General features: G+C 42.4%; 1 protein-coding gene across 1 annotated transcript in view; it reads left to right on the top strand.

Moving 5' to 3' along the window:
• Positions 1–21,087, top strand: part of LOC117889108 (disintegrin and metalloproteinase domain-containing protein 20-like) — a 181,114-nt gene that overhangs the window by 156,813 nt on the left and 3,214 nt on the right. The window contains exons 13-14 of the mRNA XM_034792988.1: positions 8,530–8,641; positions 20,890–21,004. Of these exons, the coding sequence (XP_034648879.1) occupies positions 8,530–8,641; positions 20,890–21,004 (227 nt within the window). The remainder of the gene's footprint in view (positions 1–8,529; positions 8,642–20,889; positions 21,005–21,087) is intronic.

The following is a 21,087-nucleotide window of genomic DNA, read 5'->3' on the forward strand; positions in this document are numbered from 1 at the left end:
GGGATTCCTTGGTTTACTAATGGATACAGTAAAACCCATATTCCTCACAGAGGGGTGTGAGGCTTGCAAATATCGGTTAACTAAAGTCCTCTCCTGCTGACATAGCTAATGCCGCTCATAGGGGTGGTTTAATTATGCTGGCAGAAGAGCTCTCTCCTGCTGGCAAAGAGCAGCTACACGGGAGACCTTACATTGGCACAGTTGAAATGGTACAGCTGTAAGGTCCATAGTGTAGACATAGCCTAAGTCTATTCTGTGCTAACTTTAAAGGAGAAATTTGCTCTGCAGGATGAAGGGCTGTTATTTGTAGGTAGTAGCTTAGCTTACACACCAAAATTAATGGGAGGAATCAGGAAGAGATGAACATTGTCATTCAGTCCAAAAAGATTTGAAATAACTGAGAAACAGCATGACTTAACTTGCCCTCAAATTCCAGTGAAATGCGATATCTATGTGTATCACTGCAGCAAAGTTTTAAATATCACCTCAATGGCAGTGGAGTCACTGGGATTCCTGGTAAACTGTCCAAAGTCCCAGCGTGACACAGACTAGATAGGATACTTACTAGACATAACTATAAGGCTTGGAGAGCTGGGACTAGAACCCTGATCCTCTGGTTCCAAAAAAATCTAAGTCTCTATGGCTTGTGATAAAGGAGAGCTCCTGTAGTAGCTACTAAAGGAACTGTGAAGCTCATTAAAAAAGCAACATGAGCAGCCGACATTCTCAGGAGTTGGTGTCTAGCAGTCAGATGCCCGTCTGTAAGGTGATCTATGCAGACCACAGATGCAATTACTATTTAAATCAAACACACACAAATGGGAAGCTGGAACAAGAAGCCCAAGATGTACATGCCCTAGTCTTAGCTGCACTGTGAGGCAGTTAAACTCTTCAGTGGGCTGAGTGTAAGAGCCCAGCCTGTAAAGATCACCTTAAGTACCAGGCTAGAGAAGAAGATGTGAGGGCTGTCGCACATTAGCTGGCTGAATGGTACTGACAGAGGCAGCCATAAGAGATTAAGGGGTTCAGTAGGAAGCAGGTGCTCCTGGGAAGAAGCACGGCTTCTGCCCAAATGGAGGGGAGAGGATTTTGTGTGTGGATTGGAGCCTGAAAATGGGACAATCACTCTCTTCTTTAACACCCTGAAGAAAAGAGGACCCAGATTATTCAGCTGTCCTGATTAAAGGGAATGGAGAGTTTTTAATTGAGAAACCTTAGAAAAAATAAATGTGGTGCATGAAATTCTAGTAATTATTTACTAAGAATGTTTCTTAAAACATAGTTCTACAGTATAAAAACCATCTGGCTGATTTCTGGCCTGACCTGAGGACACTGGACTACTGAGCATTAACCTGAGCTGAACCAACTTCTAACCATGCTTTTTTGGCAGAAACTGTCATTTATCACATATTTGTGCATCAACTAACACAANTAGAGTCTGTGTAAACCAATGTGGGTGCAAAAAGCCAAAGAGGTGTTATCTTCCCTGACACTTGGCTTCCCACTGTGTCACAAGAAAACAGAAACCTGCATTTTTTTAAATTCGCTTGAACATGTCATTTAATAAAATAAGCAACCAAAAACATAAGTGGTGGTGTTCTATTCTACAAGCATCATGTGTATGTAAGCAATCACAAGTGGTATTTAAAATTCAGGAACGTCACAGGCAAGTTTACAATGACCTAAAATTCTAAGAATATATTATAATAATTTCTGATAACCATTTTTGCATCAATACTGATGTCTATCATCCACATTTGCAAGCACCTCATGCACATAGATTGGATTCTTTCAGTCAGCATTGTCCAATGGGGCCATGCATGCACCCTGTGTGCCCTCATACTTCCCTCCACCCCCACCTGAGGGCATAAAGAATGGAGCAGGCCCAACCATTGTTCAGTTCCTCCTTATCACCCACCTATGGTGGCCAGATGGAACCCTTGGTAGTGTCTACAACTCTTGTGGTCTGTGTGACCCAAAACCTATTTTTGGTAATAACTAGTACGTAACTGGTACGTCTACACTACGAAATTAGGTCGAATTTATAGAAGCCAGTTTTATAGAAATCGGTTTTATACAGTTTACTGTGTGTGTCCCCACAGAAAAATGCTCTAAGTGCATTAAGTCAGCGGACCGCGTTCACAGTACCGAGGCTAGCGTCGACTTCCGGAGCGTTGCACTGTGGGTAGCTATCCCACAGTTCCCGCAGTCTCCGCCGCCCATTGGAATTCTGGGTTGAGATCCCAATGCCTGATGATGTAAAAACAGTGTCGCGGGGGGTTCTGGGTACATGTCATCAGGCCCCTCCCCCTCCGTCAGAGCAACGGCAGACAATCGATTCGCGCCTTTTTACCTGGGTTACCTGTGCAGACAACATACCATGGCAAGCATGGAGCCCACTCAGCTAAGCTCAGCTCACCGTCACCATATGTCCTCTGGGTGCCGGCAGACGTGGTACCTCATTGCTACACAGCAGCAGCTAATTGCGTTTTGGCACTAGACGGTGCAGTATGACTGGTAGCCGTCATCGGCTATCTGGGTGCTGGCAGACGTGGGGCTGCATTGCTATACAGCAGCAGCTCCTTGCCTTTTGGCAGTGGATGGTGTATTACAACTGGTATCCGTCATCATCGTACTCCTCAGTGAGTTCGGTCAGAGGCACCTGGGCAGACATGTTTTTTCTCCTGGAGACTCAGTCCTGCCGGCAGTCCTATTGAACTGTCTTGACGATGATGGCTAGCAGTCGTAATACAGCATCTTCTGCCAAGCACCCAGAAGATGCTGATGGCTATCAGTCATGCTGTACCGTCTGCTGCCAGCTTAAGATGTAAAAAATAGATGGATCAGATTTGTTCTGTATTCATTTGCTTCCCCCTCCCTCCGTGAAATCAACGGCCTGCTAAACCCAGGATTTTGAGTTCAATCTTTGGAGGAGGGCATTCTGTGTGACAGTTGTTTGTGTTTCTCCCTAATATACAGCACCTTTGTTGATTTTAATTCCCTGTAAGCCATGTCGTCACTTGCCCCTCCCTCCCCCCCCCCCCTCCGTCAGACAACAGTTTTGTGCCTTTTTTCAGCCCAGACGCCATAGCACTGGGATCATGGAGCCTGCTCAGATCACCGTGGCAATTATGAGCACTATGAACACCACGCGCATTGTCCTGGAGTATATGCAGAGCCAGAACATGCCAAAGCAAAGCCAGGCGAGGAGGCGATTGCAGCGCGGTGACGAGAGTGATGAGGAAATTGACAAGGACATAGACCTATCACAAAGTACAGGCCCCAGCAATGTGCAAATAATGGTGTTACTGGGGCAGGTTCATGCTGTGGAACGCCGATTCTGGGCCCGGGAAACAAGCACAGACTGGTGGGACTGCATCGTGTTGCAGGTGTGGGACGATTCCCAGTGGCTGCGAAACTTTCGCATGCATAAGGGCACTTTCATGGAACTTTGTAACTTGCTTTCCCCTGCCCTGAAGTGCCAGAATACCAGGATGAGAGCAGCCCTCACAGTTGAGAAGCGAGTGGCAATAGCCCTGTGGAAGCTTGCAACGCCAGACAGCTACCCGTCAGTCGGGAATCAATTTGGAGTGGGCAAATCTACTGTGGGAGCTGCTGTGATCCAAGTAGCCAACGCAATCAAAGACCTGCTGATATCAAGGGTAGTGACTCTGGGAAACGTGCAGGTCATAGTGGATGGCTTTGCTGCAATGGGATTCCCAAACTGTGGTGGGAAGATAGATGGAACCCATATCCCTAGCTTGTCACCGGAGCACCAAGCCACCGAGTACATAAACTGCAAGGGGTACTTTTCAATGCTGCTGCAAGCCCTGGTAGATCACAAGGGACGTTTCACTAACATCAACGTGGGATGGCCGGGAAAGGTACATGATGCTCGCGTCTTCAGGAACTCTGGTCTGTTTCAAAAGGTGGAGGAAGGGACTTTCTTCTCGGACCAGAAAATAACCGTTGGGGATGCTGAAATGCCTATCGTTATCCTTGGGGACCCAGCCTATCCCTTAATGTCATGGCTCATGAAGCCGTACACAGGCAGCCTGGACAGTAGTCAGGACTTGTTCATCTATAGGCTGAGGAAGTGCAGAATGGTGGTAGAATGTGCATTTGGATGTTTAAAAGCACGCTGGTGCAGTTTACTGACTCGGATAGACCTCAGGAAAGCCAATATTCCAATTGTTATTGCTGCTTGCTGTGCGAGAGTAAGGGGGAGACATTTATGGCGGGGTGGGAGGTTGAGGCAAATCGCCTGGCCACTGATTACGCGCAGCCAGACACCAGGACGGTTAGAAGAGTACAGCAGGGTGCGGTGCGCATCAGAGAAGCTTTGAAAACCAGTTTTGTGACTGGCCAGGCTACAATGTGAAACTTCAGTTTGTTTCAGAGTAACAGCCGTGTTAGTCTGTATCCGCAAAAAGAAGAACAGGAGTACTTGTGGCACCTTAGAGACTAACAAATTTATTAGAGCATAAGCTTTCGTGGACTACAGCCCACTTCTTCGGATGCATATAGAATGGAACATATATTGAGGAGATATATATACACACATACAGAGAGCATAAACAGGTGGGAGTTGTCTTACCAACTCTGAGAGGCCAAATAATTAAGAGAAAAAAAACTTTTGAAGTGATAATCAAGCTAGGCCAGTACAGACAGTTTGATAATAGGTGTGAGAGTACTTACAAGGGGAGATAGAGTCAATGTTTGTAATGGCTCAGCCATTCCCAGTCCTTATTCAAACCGGAGTTGATTGTGTCTAGTTTACATATCAATTTCAATATATGTTCCATTCTATATGCATCCGAAGAAGTGGGCTGTAGTCCACGAAAGCTTATGCTCTAATAAATTTGTTAGTCTCTAAGGTGCCACAAGTACTCCTGTTCTTCTTTCTGTTTGTTTCTCCTTGATGAATCCTTCCCCCCCAGCCCTGGTTCACTCTACTTCCCTGTAAACTAACCACCCTACCCTCCCACCTTTGAGCACCGCTTGCAGAGGCAATAAAGTCATTGTTACTTCACATTCATGCATTCTTTATTAATTCATCACACAACTAGGGGGATAACTGCCAAGGTAGCCCAGGAGGGGTGGGGAAGAAGGGAAGGAAAAGGACACACTGCAGTTTAAAACTTTAAAACTTTAACACTTATTAAAGGCCAGCCTTCTGATGCTTGGGCAATCATATGGGGTGGAGTGGTATTCCTGTACACTGATGATTGGTTCATTCAAGGAAGATCAGCAAAGCAGGTAAATGACTCCATCCATCAGATCTTGCAACTTTTCATCAAATTAGGCTTCAGAATCAACAGCTGCCAGCTTACCCTCAAACACTGGAGAAAAGTCTGTTTCAGACTCCTTGGACATATGGCCCCAGCACGCTCGCCTTTACCTGTTCTGCATGCAAGGATTGTTAAACTGGGAAATTGTTATATCTACTCAACAGACATTACATTGACACAAGGGTGCAGGTCTGCCGAGAAATCCTCTCTCTTTATTAACTTAGTGGAAGGATCTTCTCTGGGTATGCAAAGGAGTACCATTTTCTTCACCTCTACCTACCAAGAAACTGGTGATGGATGCTCCCACACTTGGGTGGGGAACTCACCTGGACCACGTTCAAACCCAAACCTATGACAACATGAAACAACTTTTGCGGTGCATAAACTATGACCAACATCAGTGGCAGCTTTGTGGCGATTTGAAGGTTGTTGCTCTCTTGCTTGGTCTGCAGACTGGATACACAAAGTACTGCTGTTTTCTCTGCGAATGGGATAGTCGTGCAAGAGATTCCCACTACGTCAAGAAAGATTGGCCACTCCGACAGGCATTGGAGCCTGAGAGGAAAAGTGTTCAGCACTTGTTGAATCAAGGAAGATTTTGTTACCACCCTTACACATCAAGCTGGGTCTGATGAAGAACTTTGTCAAGGCCATTGACAAAACACAAGCAGCTTTCAAGTACCTCCGTGGAAAATTTCCACGGTTAAGTGAAGCTAAGATAAAGGAAGTGTCTTTGTTGGTCCTCAGATTCGTGAACTTCTTCGAGATGATGCATTTGACCATGCACTGCGTGGCAAGAAAAAGATGGCATGGAAAGCCTTCCAGTTAGTGGCAATAAATTTTCTCGGAAACAACAAAGCAGACAATTACAGGTTGTTGGTGGAAAACCTCCTCAAGGCATACAAAAGCCTTGGTTACAACATGTCACTAAAGATACATTTTTTGCACTCTCATCTAGATTTTTTTCCACCGAACTGTGGAGCAGTGAGCGACAAGCACGGCGAGCGATTTCACCAGGACATTGCAACAATGGAGAAACGCTATCAGGGCAAATGGAGCCTATCAATGCTTGCAGACTATTGCTGGACAGTGACAAGAGATGCTCCATTTAATGAATACAAGAGACAAGCCAAGAAGCGCCGAGTAGACACTGAATAGGTCTAAACTATGTACATAATAGTTTTTGCCTTTTGTTTCATAATAAATTTTATTTATATAACCCTTTTGCTGATTTTTAGTGTTACATAAACAGGACAGGTGAAATATTATCATGTAAAGCAACCATAAACACATGAAAAGACCTGGGTTTACAATTTATGATTAAAACTCTACTATCTACACAATATACATAGACATAAAATGTAAAAACTTAAATATCTTAGAAACAGTAGCCAATCAGTTGTTTTAATTGTCATATTTGAATTCAGCACATCAAAATACATAATAAATAGCACATTTTATCTCTGAAGCAGACGACTTCTCAAAAATTGTAGACCAGTGTAATTACTCGAAACAGTAAGGTGAGTGAGGCAATATCTTTCATTGGGCCAACTTCTGTTGTTGAAAGAGACAACTTTCCAAGCTTATCCAGCGCTCTTCTTCAGTTCCTGAAGAAGTATGTCTTTTTCATCACCAGAAGTTGGTCCAATAAAAGACCATGATTCACCCATCTTGTCTCTCTAATATCCTGGGACCAGCACTGCTACAACAATACTGCAAACATGAAAGAAGAAAGAACAGTTACTTTGCATACACTAACTGTAGTTCCTCAGGATGTGTTGTCCACATGTATTCCATGACCTGCCCTCCTCCACTTCTGTGGACTCCTACAACAGCTGCGTTCTGTACTGGTGAAGGAGCTGAGGGATGGTTTGGCCCAATCTACCCTTGATACCCTTGAGCAAGATGGGCTGAACAGGCATAGGTGCAGACACAGCCTCAGCAGACAGTGCTGGCCAAAAGAGTCTTGTCTTGAGTGCATGAGGCACGTGCACACCAGAAGTGGAATACATGGGGACAACACATCCTGAATCACTGTTACTTTAAGGCCAATAAATGTTCTTTCTCCCTCCACACAACAAGTCCTAGCGTCTCCTCCAGAAACTTCTCTCCTGCACAAATATGCAGTTACACATACTCTGGTGCTGCTAACATGGAGATACCTGGAGGCAGCCAGATACATGAGTGAAGGCTGTTGCTCTGCAGTATATGTATCTCCCAGAATCCTTTTCCCATGTGGTGCCTTGAGTGNTAACACAATGGGAGCCCACCCTTCCTCTGTCCTTTAGGCAATACTGCAAAGTAAATGTTAAATTATAATAATGAGCACTGTGTCCTGACGTCAATTTACTCCTAGAAGTAGAAAACCTGTTTTATAATCCAATGAGTCCTTCTCTACTTTACGTCAGCCAATGAGCCAACACCTGCTTTTCAAATTGCATTCCTAGCACCAGATGGTGAAGTGCAAAAATAGAAATAATAGCATTTGCATGGCTGAAAATGGTGTTCAAGGCTTACAGGTTAATACAACCAGCTTCCCCTGGCTCTGAGGGTAAAACATACTCCTCCAGGATAAGAATGTCCAGATCTCTACTTTTTATAGTACAGGCCAGAGAGAAGGAAGAAACCAACTCTGCCATATGGAATCTGCTGTTGCTTTCTTGCTCCCTATCTTGCCTCTTGAGGCTTGACACATGATTTCAGTAAGGGTTTCAATAACATTAAAATGTCTTTTATAATAAATTAATAATTCTAAACATTGGATTTTCTCATCTGAAGAGAAGTTTGCTCTATCATGTACTCTATTTTCAAAAGCTGGTGATACCTACCAGAGTGGGTATGCAGTGATTCCATTACATTTTGTCTTTCAGCTCCAAAATATAGCCCTATAGAATGTAAACTAAAGGAGAACTGATTTAAGTGGTTAAAGAAATTGGTTCCATTTTTAGATCTTTTGGTCAGTCACTAGATGATAAGATTGCACACTAATAAACCAAAGTCAGTATATTGACTCCTCCCTCCAAAAATGGAGACTCTGGATAACTAGTTATCTTGGTGCTCCTATCAAGGGAGTTGGAGAAACTTAAAGTATCAGCTAAGAAACTACCATTCTGTTTTTTATTTTAGTATGATGCCATAGAGTACAGGGCAGTTAGACTGTATTAAGAGCTCAGAAAGGCCGTATTTTCATCAAATTGCTCATTTGGTTCATGTTATTTATACCCTTATTCTATTTCAGCTGTGCAACAGTAAGAAAAACTGCCATTGTGATTTTGGTTGGGCCCCTCCAGATTGTAAATTAAAAGGCTTTGGAGGAAGTGTTGACAGTGGACCCCCTCCGACTGCCAGTAGTAAGTGCTGTGAAAAACTAAGACCTTTATATTTTAGCCTGTTTTTTAGTCTAAAGCCAGGAACCTATAACCTGTATTCTAATGTGGTCCATGCAGCTGTCACCCACACTTTTGTCACATCCAGGCTATGCTACAGCAATGTGGTCAGTTGGAGCAGCCCTTGAAAGGAGCTGGAAGTCATTACTTATATAACACTCAAAAGGCCTGATTCTGATATCCTTACTCATACCAAGTGTAGCCCGATCCATAGATTATGTATTAATTATATTGATTACTTAAGAATTCTCAGTTATCACTCTGAGATTTGACAAGTTTTTGTTCCAAGATCAGGCCTAGTATTATTAAAATTACTCTATAGCTGTGAGCTCCGATGTGCACAGTTGCAACACTCACACTGTAGGAACCCTTCTACAATAGTTTATTAATACATTTAGCAAAGTCACAAACACTTGAACCCAGTAAAGTGTTTAGAGATAATACAGAATGTACATCTGAACATCCATATACTTACACCATCCCTGGCAGAACAACCTGAAAATGTTAACCATTATTTTTCCCTTCACCATCATCGTCCTCATTACCTCCAGTGGCCATCATCCTGGCACCTCCCAAGGGCTACACCTCTCTCTTCTCCCACACACAGGCTTGAATGGAACTTTTATAATATATTACACTGATGCCACTACATCTAATGCATATTCAATAGGGGTTTCTCCCCTCTTCTTTATTTGTATTCCTTCACCCTACCAGTGTTAAGGTGCCCTTCTCCTATTGGTTAGTATAGTAATGATCTCAACTTATTATCATATACATCAGTTCGTTGCTATGGCACTCTTGTGGTCAGATATCTGCAGATGTTCTATCCAAAAGCCAGTGTTAGCTCATGTTCCTGTCGTTGGCTGGTGTCGTTATGGACAAAATCCCCCCTTACACACACTATTTCTAGTTCTCCAAAACTTAGGGGTGACTGTTAGGCCATTTATCCTATAGGTTACAGGCCTGTAGGTTCCTTGCATTACTGCCAAATAAAATAAATGCTAAAGCTAGCCCCTTGGGCTACACAAGAAGCACCTTACTTTACAAATGGATCAGTGGGGTCTTGTGGAGATAAGGTACTATTCATAATGAATGAGTGTATCAAAATCTGGCCCTAAATAGACGTCAGAGGCAAAAGAATAGTGTGAAGAAGGTGATGCACTTTTTTCCTGCCTTCCTTCCAGGGGGTTCCTACCCAAACCCCTTGAATTTTTCTTCTTCCTTATGTAGAATTTCTCCATTTTACCATTAACTGGTTATTACTTTCCAGCTTTTATAAACTCACTGAATTCCCATATCTCCCCAATTCTTCCAGTGATTGTCCACATATAGTCCATTTCTGGGGTGCATGTGGGGTAGAAAGGACTGTTCCAAGTTGCTGAGCACCAAGTAATTTAATCTTTAAAATGACTAAAATTTCATAGTCTTGAGTAATACAAAATAATAGGCCAAATCATAATAAATGTCTCTCTTAATGCCAGGGCAGGGACATGACTCCCATTGTTTAGGCATATGAGGTTCTTTGCCAGGCCTTAGCAGATACCACAACTAAAGACAAGCAAAATAATCATAATTATTAACTGTGACTATTGTTAAGGAAAGGGAAAAAATTAAAACCAAAACAGAACACAAACAATAAACAATGGTTACTTCAGTTACAATCTTGTCCATATGTCTCTCTATGGAGAGCTTTTGACAGAGATTACACCTTTTCAGAGTTGGTCCAGCCTTGGAAGGGGGCCAAAGTACCTTGTTCCCCAAAATTGGTAGTGAGCCTTGTCTTAGTGTATCATAAATAAAACCATTTATAGATGGGCAAAATACTTCTGTTTAAGGGCAGGTGAGCCCATTTTGAGTTATCACAGATAACATAAATGGACAAAAGTGAGTAATCTTAACTACGTCCTATGAAATCAAAAAAACTATTTCAATCAGTTACTCAAAAGAAGTCATTCAATGAGCTTCGTTGAAAGAGGCAAATCAATGAAACCTTAAATCCAAATTAAATCCCACTATTTCTTTTTGTTTACCAATGTTAATTTATGTCTCCTGTTCAGGAATACATTGGTGTCGCTGTGCCTCAATGGGTCACAGCAGAGAATATCAGATTCAGAACAAACAGCTGAGAAATAGGGCAGAATCACCCTAAGCTGTGACCAAAGTAAATTTCTGTCTCACCAAATTGGTTAACAAAAAGTCAAAATACAGTCTCCTTAGGCATTTTAGCGTTCATCTCACCACACAGACACTGGGCTGTATGATGAGTGATTACTGAAAACCAATTTCATCACATTTAGGGTCCTTCTAATCCCAAGAGATCAGCCACTTAGCCAGGTGAATATTCCAATAATCACTCTGCTACCAATCCTTTAGTAACTAAATCTAAAGGTTTATTAATAAAAAAGAGTTACAGGGTTAGTAGATCATATACATAAAATAATCACAATGTTGTTATATCAGGTTTGTAGCAGTGATGTTATAGACTGCTGGCTTGTAAAGTCTTTCTGGTAACTTTCAAAGGATTGGAAGGTCCTCAGTCCATAGTTCAATATGCTCCTTTTAGTTGTAAATCCAGAGAATAGAGCAGGAAAGAGACAAAATGGAGTCATCACAGAGGTCTTTTATATGCTTTGCCATGTGCCTGGAAATTTTATGTTTCAAACAAAGCTCACAACCCAGTTTGTAGAAAGTTACTGGCACAAGATGGAGTCCAGGGTCACAGGAGCATATCACATGTCCTTATATGGCTTGATGACTCACAGAGGGTAGCCATTGGCCCCTTGGAGGCTGAGGTGTTGGTCAGAAGAACTGTGTGGACAGAATGAGCTTCTTCTATGGTCTATTGTGAGAGCTAACTGTCTGTAATGGGCCAACTCAAAGCTGTCTAGCCTTGATATACATCTTCTCTTGTGGGTGTTACCCAGGAATACAGCACATATGTAAGATAACAGTGCATAGTCAATATTCATAGCTCCATATACAAAAATGATACATGCATATAAACAGGATAATCATACTTAGCAAATCATATCTTTTCCATTGACACCTTACATGCCATGCTTTGTACAAGATTTGTTGCAATTGTCTAATGGTGGCAATATCAATGATATAGATGGTCATATTTCAATCATGCAACATAACAATAGGCTAAATAATTTGGTTTAACAGAAGAAGCTGTTATATCTTAAATGACAATAGTATTTGAATGTTTGCAGTGTTGTAGCCATATTGGTCCCAGGATATTAGAGAGAGAAAGTGGTAAAGTAGTATCTTTTATTGGACCAATTTCTGTTGGTGACAGAGACAAGTGGGCTTCTTCACCTTGAATGGTCCCTTAGAATTTGTGCTCACTACTTATGCTAAACAATTTGTTCCACCTTGTATTTAGTGTGACCCCCAAGTACTACTTTTCCCAGACCTGAAGAAGTGTTCTGCTTAGCTCAAAAGCTTCTCTCTTTCACCCACAGAAGTTGGTCCAATAACAGATATTACCTCACCCATCGTGTCTGTCTAGTAGCATTTTGGTACCAGTAAAACCATTACAAGAAAAACATGAAATGCAATCCCTTGACAGGGCTTTACAACTTCATTTCACCATACATGTTGAAATCTTGATGATGTTGTCATCTGAACTGGAAGGTTGCTTCTTCTTGATGCTGCTCTTTGACTGTTTTCTCCTTAGCTGGCTTGCTTGTAGAGACAAGCTAAGCAGAGATGAGAGGCTATAGTCAATGCTGTAAAATTGAGGATAGGAGCAGAAAGAGTTTGCTTAATTCAGAGGGTTTTTACATCCTTTTCTTTCTGTAACTTCATGGAAGGATGAAAACACCCCTTTCAGGCTTGCCTGGATTCAAAATTTTTGGTTGTCATCCTTTCATTAGCTCAACACCTTCATGGTTTGGTCTTGGGAACAGTTTCAGCTAGTGAACGGTGATCTGCTACTACCTGTGCAGTAGGATTATTATCTTTCCTGAACTTGATAATTATACTGTCTTTCTCTTTGTGGTGGGAATTTCTCTGAACACTGTTTAAAGTTAGAGTTATACCTCTATTGTATTCAGTCCATTTTCTGAGATATCTGAGTTTCATCAGGGTTTAATAGGACTTTATATTCTCTTTCAAATAAGTCCAAACACCCTTACTTTCTATATGAACATTTTTCAGTTTTCAAATAGTCTTTTTAAACTTAACTAATTCTTAAAGTGTCTTTAAATTTAAATAGCCATTTACAAAGACATTGTTGCTTCTTTTTTGCTGTCTTTGGAGAGGTGGATCATGTATTTCTGGGTTTAGTAAGGAAATTGCTAAGCATTTTCAGATTGCTATTAATTGGGGAATTAATTAGTTTTTGTTTGAGTGTTCTGCACATCCCCACTTACGGGTACTCTCTCAGCACCCAAGAGTAGAACCTTCTCCAAGCAGTGCCTGATAGAGCACACGTGTCTCCACTCCTTCCCCTCCTATTAGTGTCCCTAAACGTTCTGAGCAGAAGACTATATGAGAGGGCACTGTGCTCTCTACCACCTCAGTCCCTTCCAGCTACCAGACAGAAGTGAACTGTTTCTGTCCTTTGGATCCAGGGTTTTCTCCATTTATAGTGCCTGGTTTAGTTTATAGCTGTTGTTCTTAGTGTAGTTTTTAGTATACAGTAGTTTTAGGTATAGGATAAAAGAGATAGTGTAATTTACTCTGTACAGTCAGTTCCTTGTGTTATGGCAGAACCATAGAAGAAGAGTGTGATGGGCAGCTCCCTCTCTGGGGTGCCACCTGATATACTGGGGTACCACTGAGCCTGCCCCAGGATGACAGCTGAGAAGATCTAAGAAACAAGGACTGAGGAGGGGAGAAGAGTTGAGCTTGGGCCGGTAAAGGTGTTTGGCCTGTGAAAGAAATGCCTAGAACAACATTTAGGGTGAGAAATTATTACTTGTAACCAGTTTCTTTAGTGTATTGATCTTAATTTGCATGTTTGTTTTATTTGCTCAGTAATCTGCTTTGATCTGTTTGCTAACCCCTATAATCACTTAAAATCTATCCTTTGTAGTTAGTAAACTTGTTTTGTTTTCTTTAAAACAATTTGTGCAATTCATAACTGGTGGGAGGGAGGGCAAAAAGCTGTGCATATCTTCCTCCACATTGAGGGAGGGGGACATTTTCATGAGCTTAAGCTGCACAGATTTCTGGGTAGCACAAGACAATACAATTTTGGGTTTACACCCCAGAGGGGGTGTGCACTTCAGTGTCTGTGTCTTTCTGTGGCTGGGTATGTCCCTAACTCTCTGTGTGTGCTGGAGGACGCTTGAGAGCCTGACTCAGCAGGACTGGATGAGGGAGCACAGGTTGGTGGAACAGGTGGGCTTAGTGGTACCCAAATATATCAGGTGGCACCCCAGAGTGGGGTGCAAGCTGTCACAAAGAGCATGGGCTTTACGAGATGTGCTTCGTGCCCTGCTGTTTTTCAAGCATCAGAACACATGAGCTATCTTGAGTGCCTGAAAGAAGAGCACTCTCCCTCCGGGTGTTCCATTTGCTGAACTACCACTCCCAGTGCATGCAAGAACAGGCAGACCAGACTTTAAGTACTGCTGCTTAAGTAGCTGAATGTTTCTCTGGATCCACTATTTTCCAGGCCTGTGGTACTGATCTCATGTTCTGCTCCAGTTCCAGGACCATCATCAGAGCCGAAGAGAAGATTAACAGTAGAGACTGATGTCCATCTTCCTCCACCTGAGCGATCCTCAGATCTGACCAACAGAACATTGACAAAGGAGAAGAGACAGTCTTCTTCAGTTCCAAGGTCTGCTTTGTCATCACCTGAAAAGAGGAGAAGAGTAGAGGAAATTATTAGGGTTTCTCCAGATCCTTCTATGTGTCCTCCTAATATTCCTACCGGATCTCTAGGTAGATCTTTTTCACCCTTTATTTCTCTTCATCCTCCAGTTGCTATGTTTTCTCTGATGACATCCATAGCACATCTAAGGTTAGATCTGTCCTGAGGGCAGGATATTGGAGGAATCAAGAAACCCATTTCATCCTAGGTTATGTTACCCTATCCATTTGTTCCTCTTCCCATGGGTATGTTTCCAGATCCCACCTACTGGAGACACTGGCAGCCATAGACTCCATGGCCCAATTGGGTTCCACCACAACAATTTTTGAGGGAGAAGGATGGAGAAGTGAAGTATCATATGTTGAGGATCCGGTGCTCAACAGTCCTCAGATCTAGTTCTTCCAGATGCACTGGTAGTTCAGACAGTATTGCCTGATACTCTTTCTGAGAACAAGATGAGGAGATACCTCCTCTTTTTCAACAGGAGCAAATGAATACTGATTTTGATTTGTCACCTGACCAGCATGTGGGTGTGGCTTCAGTATCCTCCCCTTCTGAGGCTATTTTGGAATTCCGTGAACATGTGGATCACACAGTAGTCACTTTGGAATCACCTTCGGTGTCTGTGCAGGAAATCACCCATCCAGTGTTTGACATCCTTGGAGCTACCTCCACAAACAGGTCATTCCCTATTTTGGATGATCTTTGGCAAGCTTCTAAAGTAATTTGGTCAACTCCTGCTTCTTGTCAGCCTGTTTCCAAGAAAAGTGGATGAATTGTATCAGGTCTTCAGTAAGGTTTTTCTTATTTTCTCACCCATCCTGTACCAAATTTGCTGGTGGTGGCTGCTGCCAGAAACAGATTTAGGTCTGGCCAAGCTCACTCTACCCCTGTGAATAGAGTGGGCAGGAAGATTGATGCAGTTGGGAGAGAGGATTTCTTGTCCTTTTCTTTGGTAATTAGAATGGCTAATTAACAGGCAGTGATGGCCCATTACCATTTCCATCTGTGGGAAAGAATGGCATTCTTTGTTAGGTTTGCCAGAGGATAAAAGAAGAATGACTAATGCTATTCTGACAGAAGAACAGAACATAGCAAAGCCTTCAGGGCATCATTTGGTGCTTCAGATTCTTCTGCCAGAGTTTGGTATCTGCAGTCTGCTTGAAGCGGTATGCTTGGCTTTGTCATCTTCCCTGGCTGAGCACACTAAAGTTCTTTATTTTATTTATCTATTAAAGCAGTCTTCATTATTGCTATAATATCAGCCAGAAGGGTGAGTGAACTGCAAGCCCCCATGGCTAATCCACCATTTACAATTTTGCATATAGATAATGTAGTACTTAGACCTGATTCCATGTTTCTACCAAAAAGAATGTCTGAATTTCATATCAATCAGATAGTTAATTTACTGTTTTCCCCATAATACCTCATAATAATAAAGTGGAGTTTGCATTACATACGTTAGATGTTAGTTAGGCTCTTGCATTTTACTCAGATAGACCTAAGAGTTTTATGAAGTTTCTTTCTTACACAAAGAATCATAATGGTCATAGTATGTTTGCTCATACTATTTCCAGATGAATTAAACCGGGCATCATTCAGTGTTACAAATTCACAGAAATCCCTTAGCCTCCCATTGTATGGTCTCATTCTACTAGTGCAGTAGCAGCATCTTTTGCTTGTCTTAAACATATTCCTGTTAGGGAAATGTTCAAGACTGCTACTTGGAACTCAGTGCATACATTCACTAAACATTATGCCCTGGATCCATCTTCTAGAGTAGATGACAAATCTGTCAGAAAGGTGTTACAACTGTCATTTACTTAGGACTCTGTTCCCACCCCTGAAGGTTTTTCAGCACTGCTTGTCAAACTACCCATAAGTGGAAATATTCAGAGCCACTCAAAGAAGAAATGAAGGTTACTTATTTGTAACCAGAGTTCTTCAAGATGATTCTGCATATTCATGCTTCCCACTCACCTCTCCCTCTTTCTCAGAGTCCTGTTAGGGTCTTCTGGGTTAGCGGTAGAAGGAACTGAGACAGTAGAGGGCACCGCACCCTGTCTATGGCCTCACCATTGGCATGTTCGGAGACAAAGAGGGGAGAGGTAAGAGGGGGCACACGTATGCTCTAACAGACACTGCCTGAGAAGGTTCTACTGTTTGGTGCCACCAGGCGACACATTACCTATTAGTGTAAATGTGCAGAGTCATCGTGAAGAAATCCGGTTACAAGTAAGTAATCTTCAGTTATATTTTATACTCAAATGCCTTCTCGCATTAGTAACAGTTGTAGTATTAAATGATCTTGCTATATTTGTACATAATATATCTCCTATTCACATAACAATGGCATTAGGAAGTTATTATATGAGATTTGTACTTAGATACAAAGTGTTTGCAAATATACATCTCAAAAGACTTATTTAAGCCATTATTGAAATCCAGAGGTGAAATCGTATTTATACCAAGCAGTATCTTATATAAGAGATGTGTCCAGTTATTTGAAAGACCTTTGGCTTTGTTTGTGGTTTCTTTGCTTTCTGACCAAAATGGTCCTTGGATTTATGGCATGCCATTTGCAGTATATTTACAACTTGTAACTAAAAACTTCTATTAAATATTTTAAAATAATAATTTTAAGCACAAATCACAATAGTCAATGCTTATATACATTTCAAAACATCACATAAAAATAATACAGAAAGTTAAAGCAAGATAGAAGTTATAAAAGCTGCATATTAGAGTCTGTGTAAACCAATGTGGGTGCAAAAAGCCAAAGAGGTGTTATCNTAAGCGAGGACTGGTCTGTCTCCCAAGATCTGTGAGAGTGAGGGATCATCTTTCAGGATAGGTTGTAGATCTTTGATGATGCGCTGGAGAGGTTTCAGTTGGGGGCTGAAGCTGGCGGCTAGAGGCGTTCTGTTATTTTCTTTGTTGGGCATGTCCTGTAGTAGGTGGCTTCTGGGTACTCTTCTGGCTCTGTCAATCTGCTTTTTCACTTCAGCAGGTGGGTATTGCAGTTTTAAGAATGCTTGATAGAGATCTTGTAGGTGTTTATCTCTGTCTGAGGGATTGGAGCAAATGCGGTTGTATCTTAGAGCTTGGCTGTAGACAATGGATCGTGTGGCGTGTCCTGGATGGAAGCTGGAGGCATGTAGCTAAGTATAGCGGTCAGTGAGTTTCCGGTATAGGGTGGTGTTTATGTGACCATCGTTTATTAGCACAGTAGTGTCTAGGAAATGGACTGCTTGTGTGGATTGGTCTAGGCTGAGGTTGATGGTGGGATGGAAATTGTTAAAATCATGGTGGAATTCATTGAGGGCTTCTTTTCCATGGGTCCAGATGATGAAGATATCATCGATGTAGCGCAAGTAGAATAGGGGCGTTAGGGGACGAGAGCAACTGCGAAAACTATCAGTACAGAGTCCTGCCCTTCAGTCTAGCAACCACTCCAAGTGTTTTCACCAAGTGCTTGGCAGTAGCGGCTGCTCACCTGAGAAATCAGAGGATCCAGGTATTCCCTGTGGTGCTGGAACACATTTTATAGAGGGGGTGCTGAAAGCCAGCTAAGGAAACTGTGAACCCTTTGTGTTCAAAAGCAATGTGAAAAAAGTGCAATTACTGCTCACACCACACGGGTGCAGCACAGCTCTGAGATTCTCAAGAATGGCAAAATAATGCTAATTTCTTTCTGACAGCACCAGCAAACTTTTCGCAGTAAAATCTGGGGGTGCTGCAGCACTCCCCACACTCCTAATTCTCACGCCTATGGGTATTCCTGTACACTGATGATTGGTTCATTCAAGGAAGATCAGCAAAGCAGGTAAATGACTCCATCCATCATATCTTGCAACTTTTCATCACATTAGGCTTCGGAATCAACAGTGGGAAATTATTTTTATTCTCAACTCAGAGAACAGAGTTCACACAGCAGTAGATTCCACAATAGCAAAGGCTTATCTGCCGCAGGATGGATTCAACACCATAGTAGATCTCAGCCAGCTGCCAGCTTACCCTCAAACACTGGAGAAAAGTCTGTTTCAGACTTCTTGGACATATGGCCCCTGCATATATGTAATACAGCATGCTCGCCTTTACCTGTTCTGCATGCAGGGATTGTTAAATTGGGAAATTGTTATATCTACTCAACAGACATTACATTGACACAAGGGTGCAGGTCTGCCAAGAAATCCTCTCTCATTATTAACTTAGTGGAAGGATCTTCTCTGGGTATGCAAAGGAGTACCATTTTCTCCACCTCTACCTACCAAGAAACTGGTGATGGATGCTCCCACACTTGGCTGGGGAGTTCACCTGGACCACATTCAGACTCAAACCCACTAGACTCCTGAAGAAACTCACTTTCACATAAATGTGCTAGAACTCAGAACTATTCATTTAACCTTCACATCATTTCTCCCCATGTGATGAGAAATGATAGTCTAGTCCCTGACTATTCCCTATTTGAGGCCTCAAAATCTGATGCCCACTTTGGCAGGGCTATCCTTCAATCTTTATTTAGGTAGTTTCTGAGCACCAACCTCCTATCTATGAGGTCACGGCTTGTGGATAATTACTCAAAAAAGTAAGGTGGGTGAGGCAGTATCTTTCATTGGGCCAACTTCTGTTGTTGAAAGAGACAACTTTCCAAGCTTATCCAGCACTCTTCTTCAGTTTCTGAAGAAGTACCTCTTTTTCATCACCAGAAGTTGGTCCAATAAAAGACAATGATTCACCCACCTTGTCTCTCTAATATCCTGGGACCAGCACTGCTACAACAATACTGCAAACATGAAAGAAGAAAGAACAGTTACTTTGCATACACTAACTGTAGTTCCTCAGGATGTGTTGTCCACATGTTTTCCATGACCTGCCCTCCTCCACTTCTATGGACTCCTACAACAGCTGCGTTCTGTACTGGTGAAGGAGCTGAGGGATGGTTTGGGCCAGTCCACCCTTGATACCCTTGAGCAAGGTGGGCTGGACAGGCATAGGTGCAGACACAGCCTCAGCAGACAGTGCTGGCCAAAAGAGTCTTGTCTTGAGTGCATGAGGCACGTGCACACCAGAAGTGGAATACATGGGGACAACACATCCTGAACCACAGTTACTTTAAGGCCAATAAATGTTCTTTCTCCCTCCACACAACAAGTCCTAGCGTCTCCTCCAGAAACTTCTCTCCTGCACAAATATGCAGTTACACATACTCTGGTGCTGCTAACATCATGGAGATACCTGGAGGCAGCCAGACACATGAGTGAAGGCTGTTGCTTTGCAGTATATGTATCTCCCAGAATCCTTTTCCCATGTGGTGCCTTGAGTGTTAGTGCCAGAGCCATAGAGAAGTGCTTCTCTATGTCCATGGGATGGTCACTGGGGGGACCCTGTCTGGCCCATATATTCCTATACCATGGAGTTGCACTGTAGCTTCCATGCTTCCTGTGGGTCTGAATCTGCCTCCAGAAGGTAGTAGGTGTAGAGTACAGTGGGTCTCTTCTTGAACTGAATGGGTTAGCTATTGGCATATCACAGTAATGTTTTGTGATCTGTACTGGGTATCTGTTCATTTGTGGCTGCAGTTCTGGGTGTTGGGTATGATCTTTAAAGCTCTATATAGCCTGGGACACAAGTGTTTGAGAGACAGACTTTTTCACAGTGGCAGCTTAGCATTTGCTGGGGTACTCTGGTAGAATTACCATGATTGGCAGAAAGAGATCATTCTGATTTGAGAATGTGTACATAATTGTAGACTGTTATCATGTCCCCCTTAGTCATTGCTCAACCAAGCTGTAAGTTTTTATCTCTGTTATATTTTCCTTATGAATCAAGCCCTCAAGATCCTTGATAGTTTTGTTATTTTTTTCTTTACTCCCTTAATTTTTAAATATATTTCCGTCACTGTAGTGCTGAAAAATGAACACAATTCTAGGTGTGGTCACTCTAGGCCCATATAGAAAGAAGTATTCCTGCCTTGCTTCAAGGTCTGATGCTTGTACATATACGGCCTGAAACTTCAAGGCCTTTTTGGGGGATGGGGGCAGCTATATTACATCCCAAATTCATGTGCAATATGACAACCATGTGACTGTGTCACACTGCCTACCCAGCTGTTGACAACACGTGGTATTCATGATTAGGGAGAATGCACAGCAGAAACAAGCAGCAGTGCTGGAACTTTGTGTGCAGACAAAACAAATGTGGAGGCCTCGTTGCTAGTATTGTTAGAGAATGTACATATGAGATAGCTGGATGTGTGTGTGAGGCATGCACACTTCATACAGGGACAAGCCTCAGTTTCTACGGAAATGTTTGTTACAGTTATATGAGTAAGTCCTAAGTGCAAACAAAGTGTAATGTTCTGTGTCTGTTTCTTTCCAAGTGTCCAGTAGTGAGATTGTCATTATGGGAATAGCAATAGGAAGCATCCTTCTTCTTCTTCTGGTTCTCAGCTTTGCTGTGCATAAAAGAGCTCAAATTGCTCGGGTCTTTAGCAGGTAAGTAAAATTTCATTCACGTTTACACTATATGATAAGATTTCTAATCCCAGTTCCCCCAGTGTTACACTTGGCAGTAAGCC

The sequence above is a fragment of the Trachemys scripta genome, chromosome 1, assembly GCF_013100865.1.
Source record: "Trachemys scripta elegans isolate TJP31775 chromosome 1, CAS_Tse_1.0, whole genome shotgun sequence".
NCBI lineage: Eukaryota > Metazoa > Chordata > Testudines > Emydidae > Trachemys > Trachemys scripta.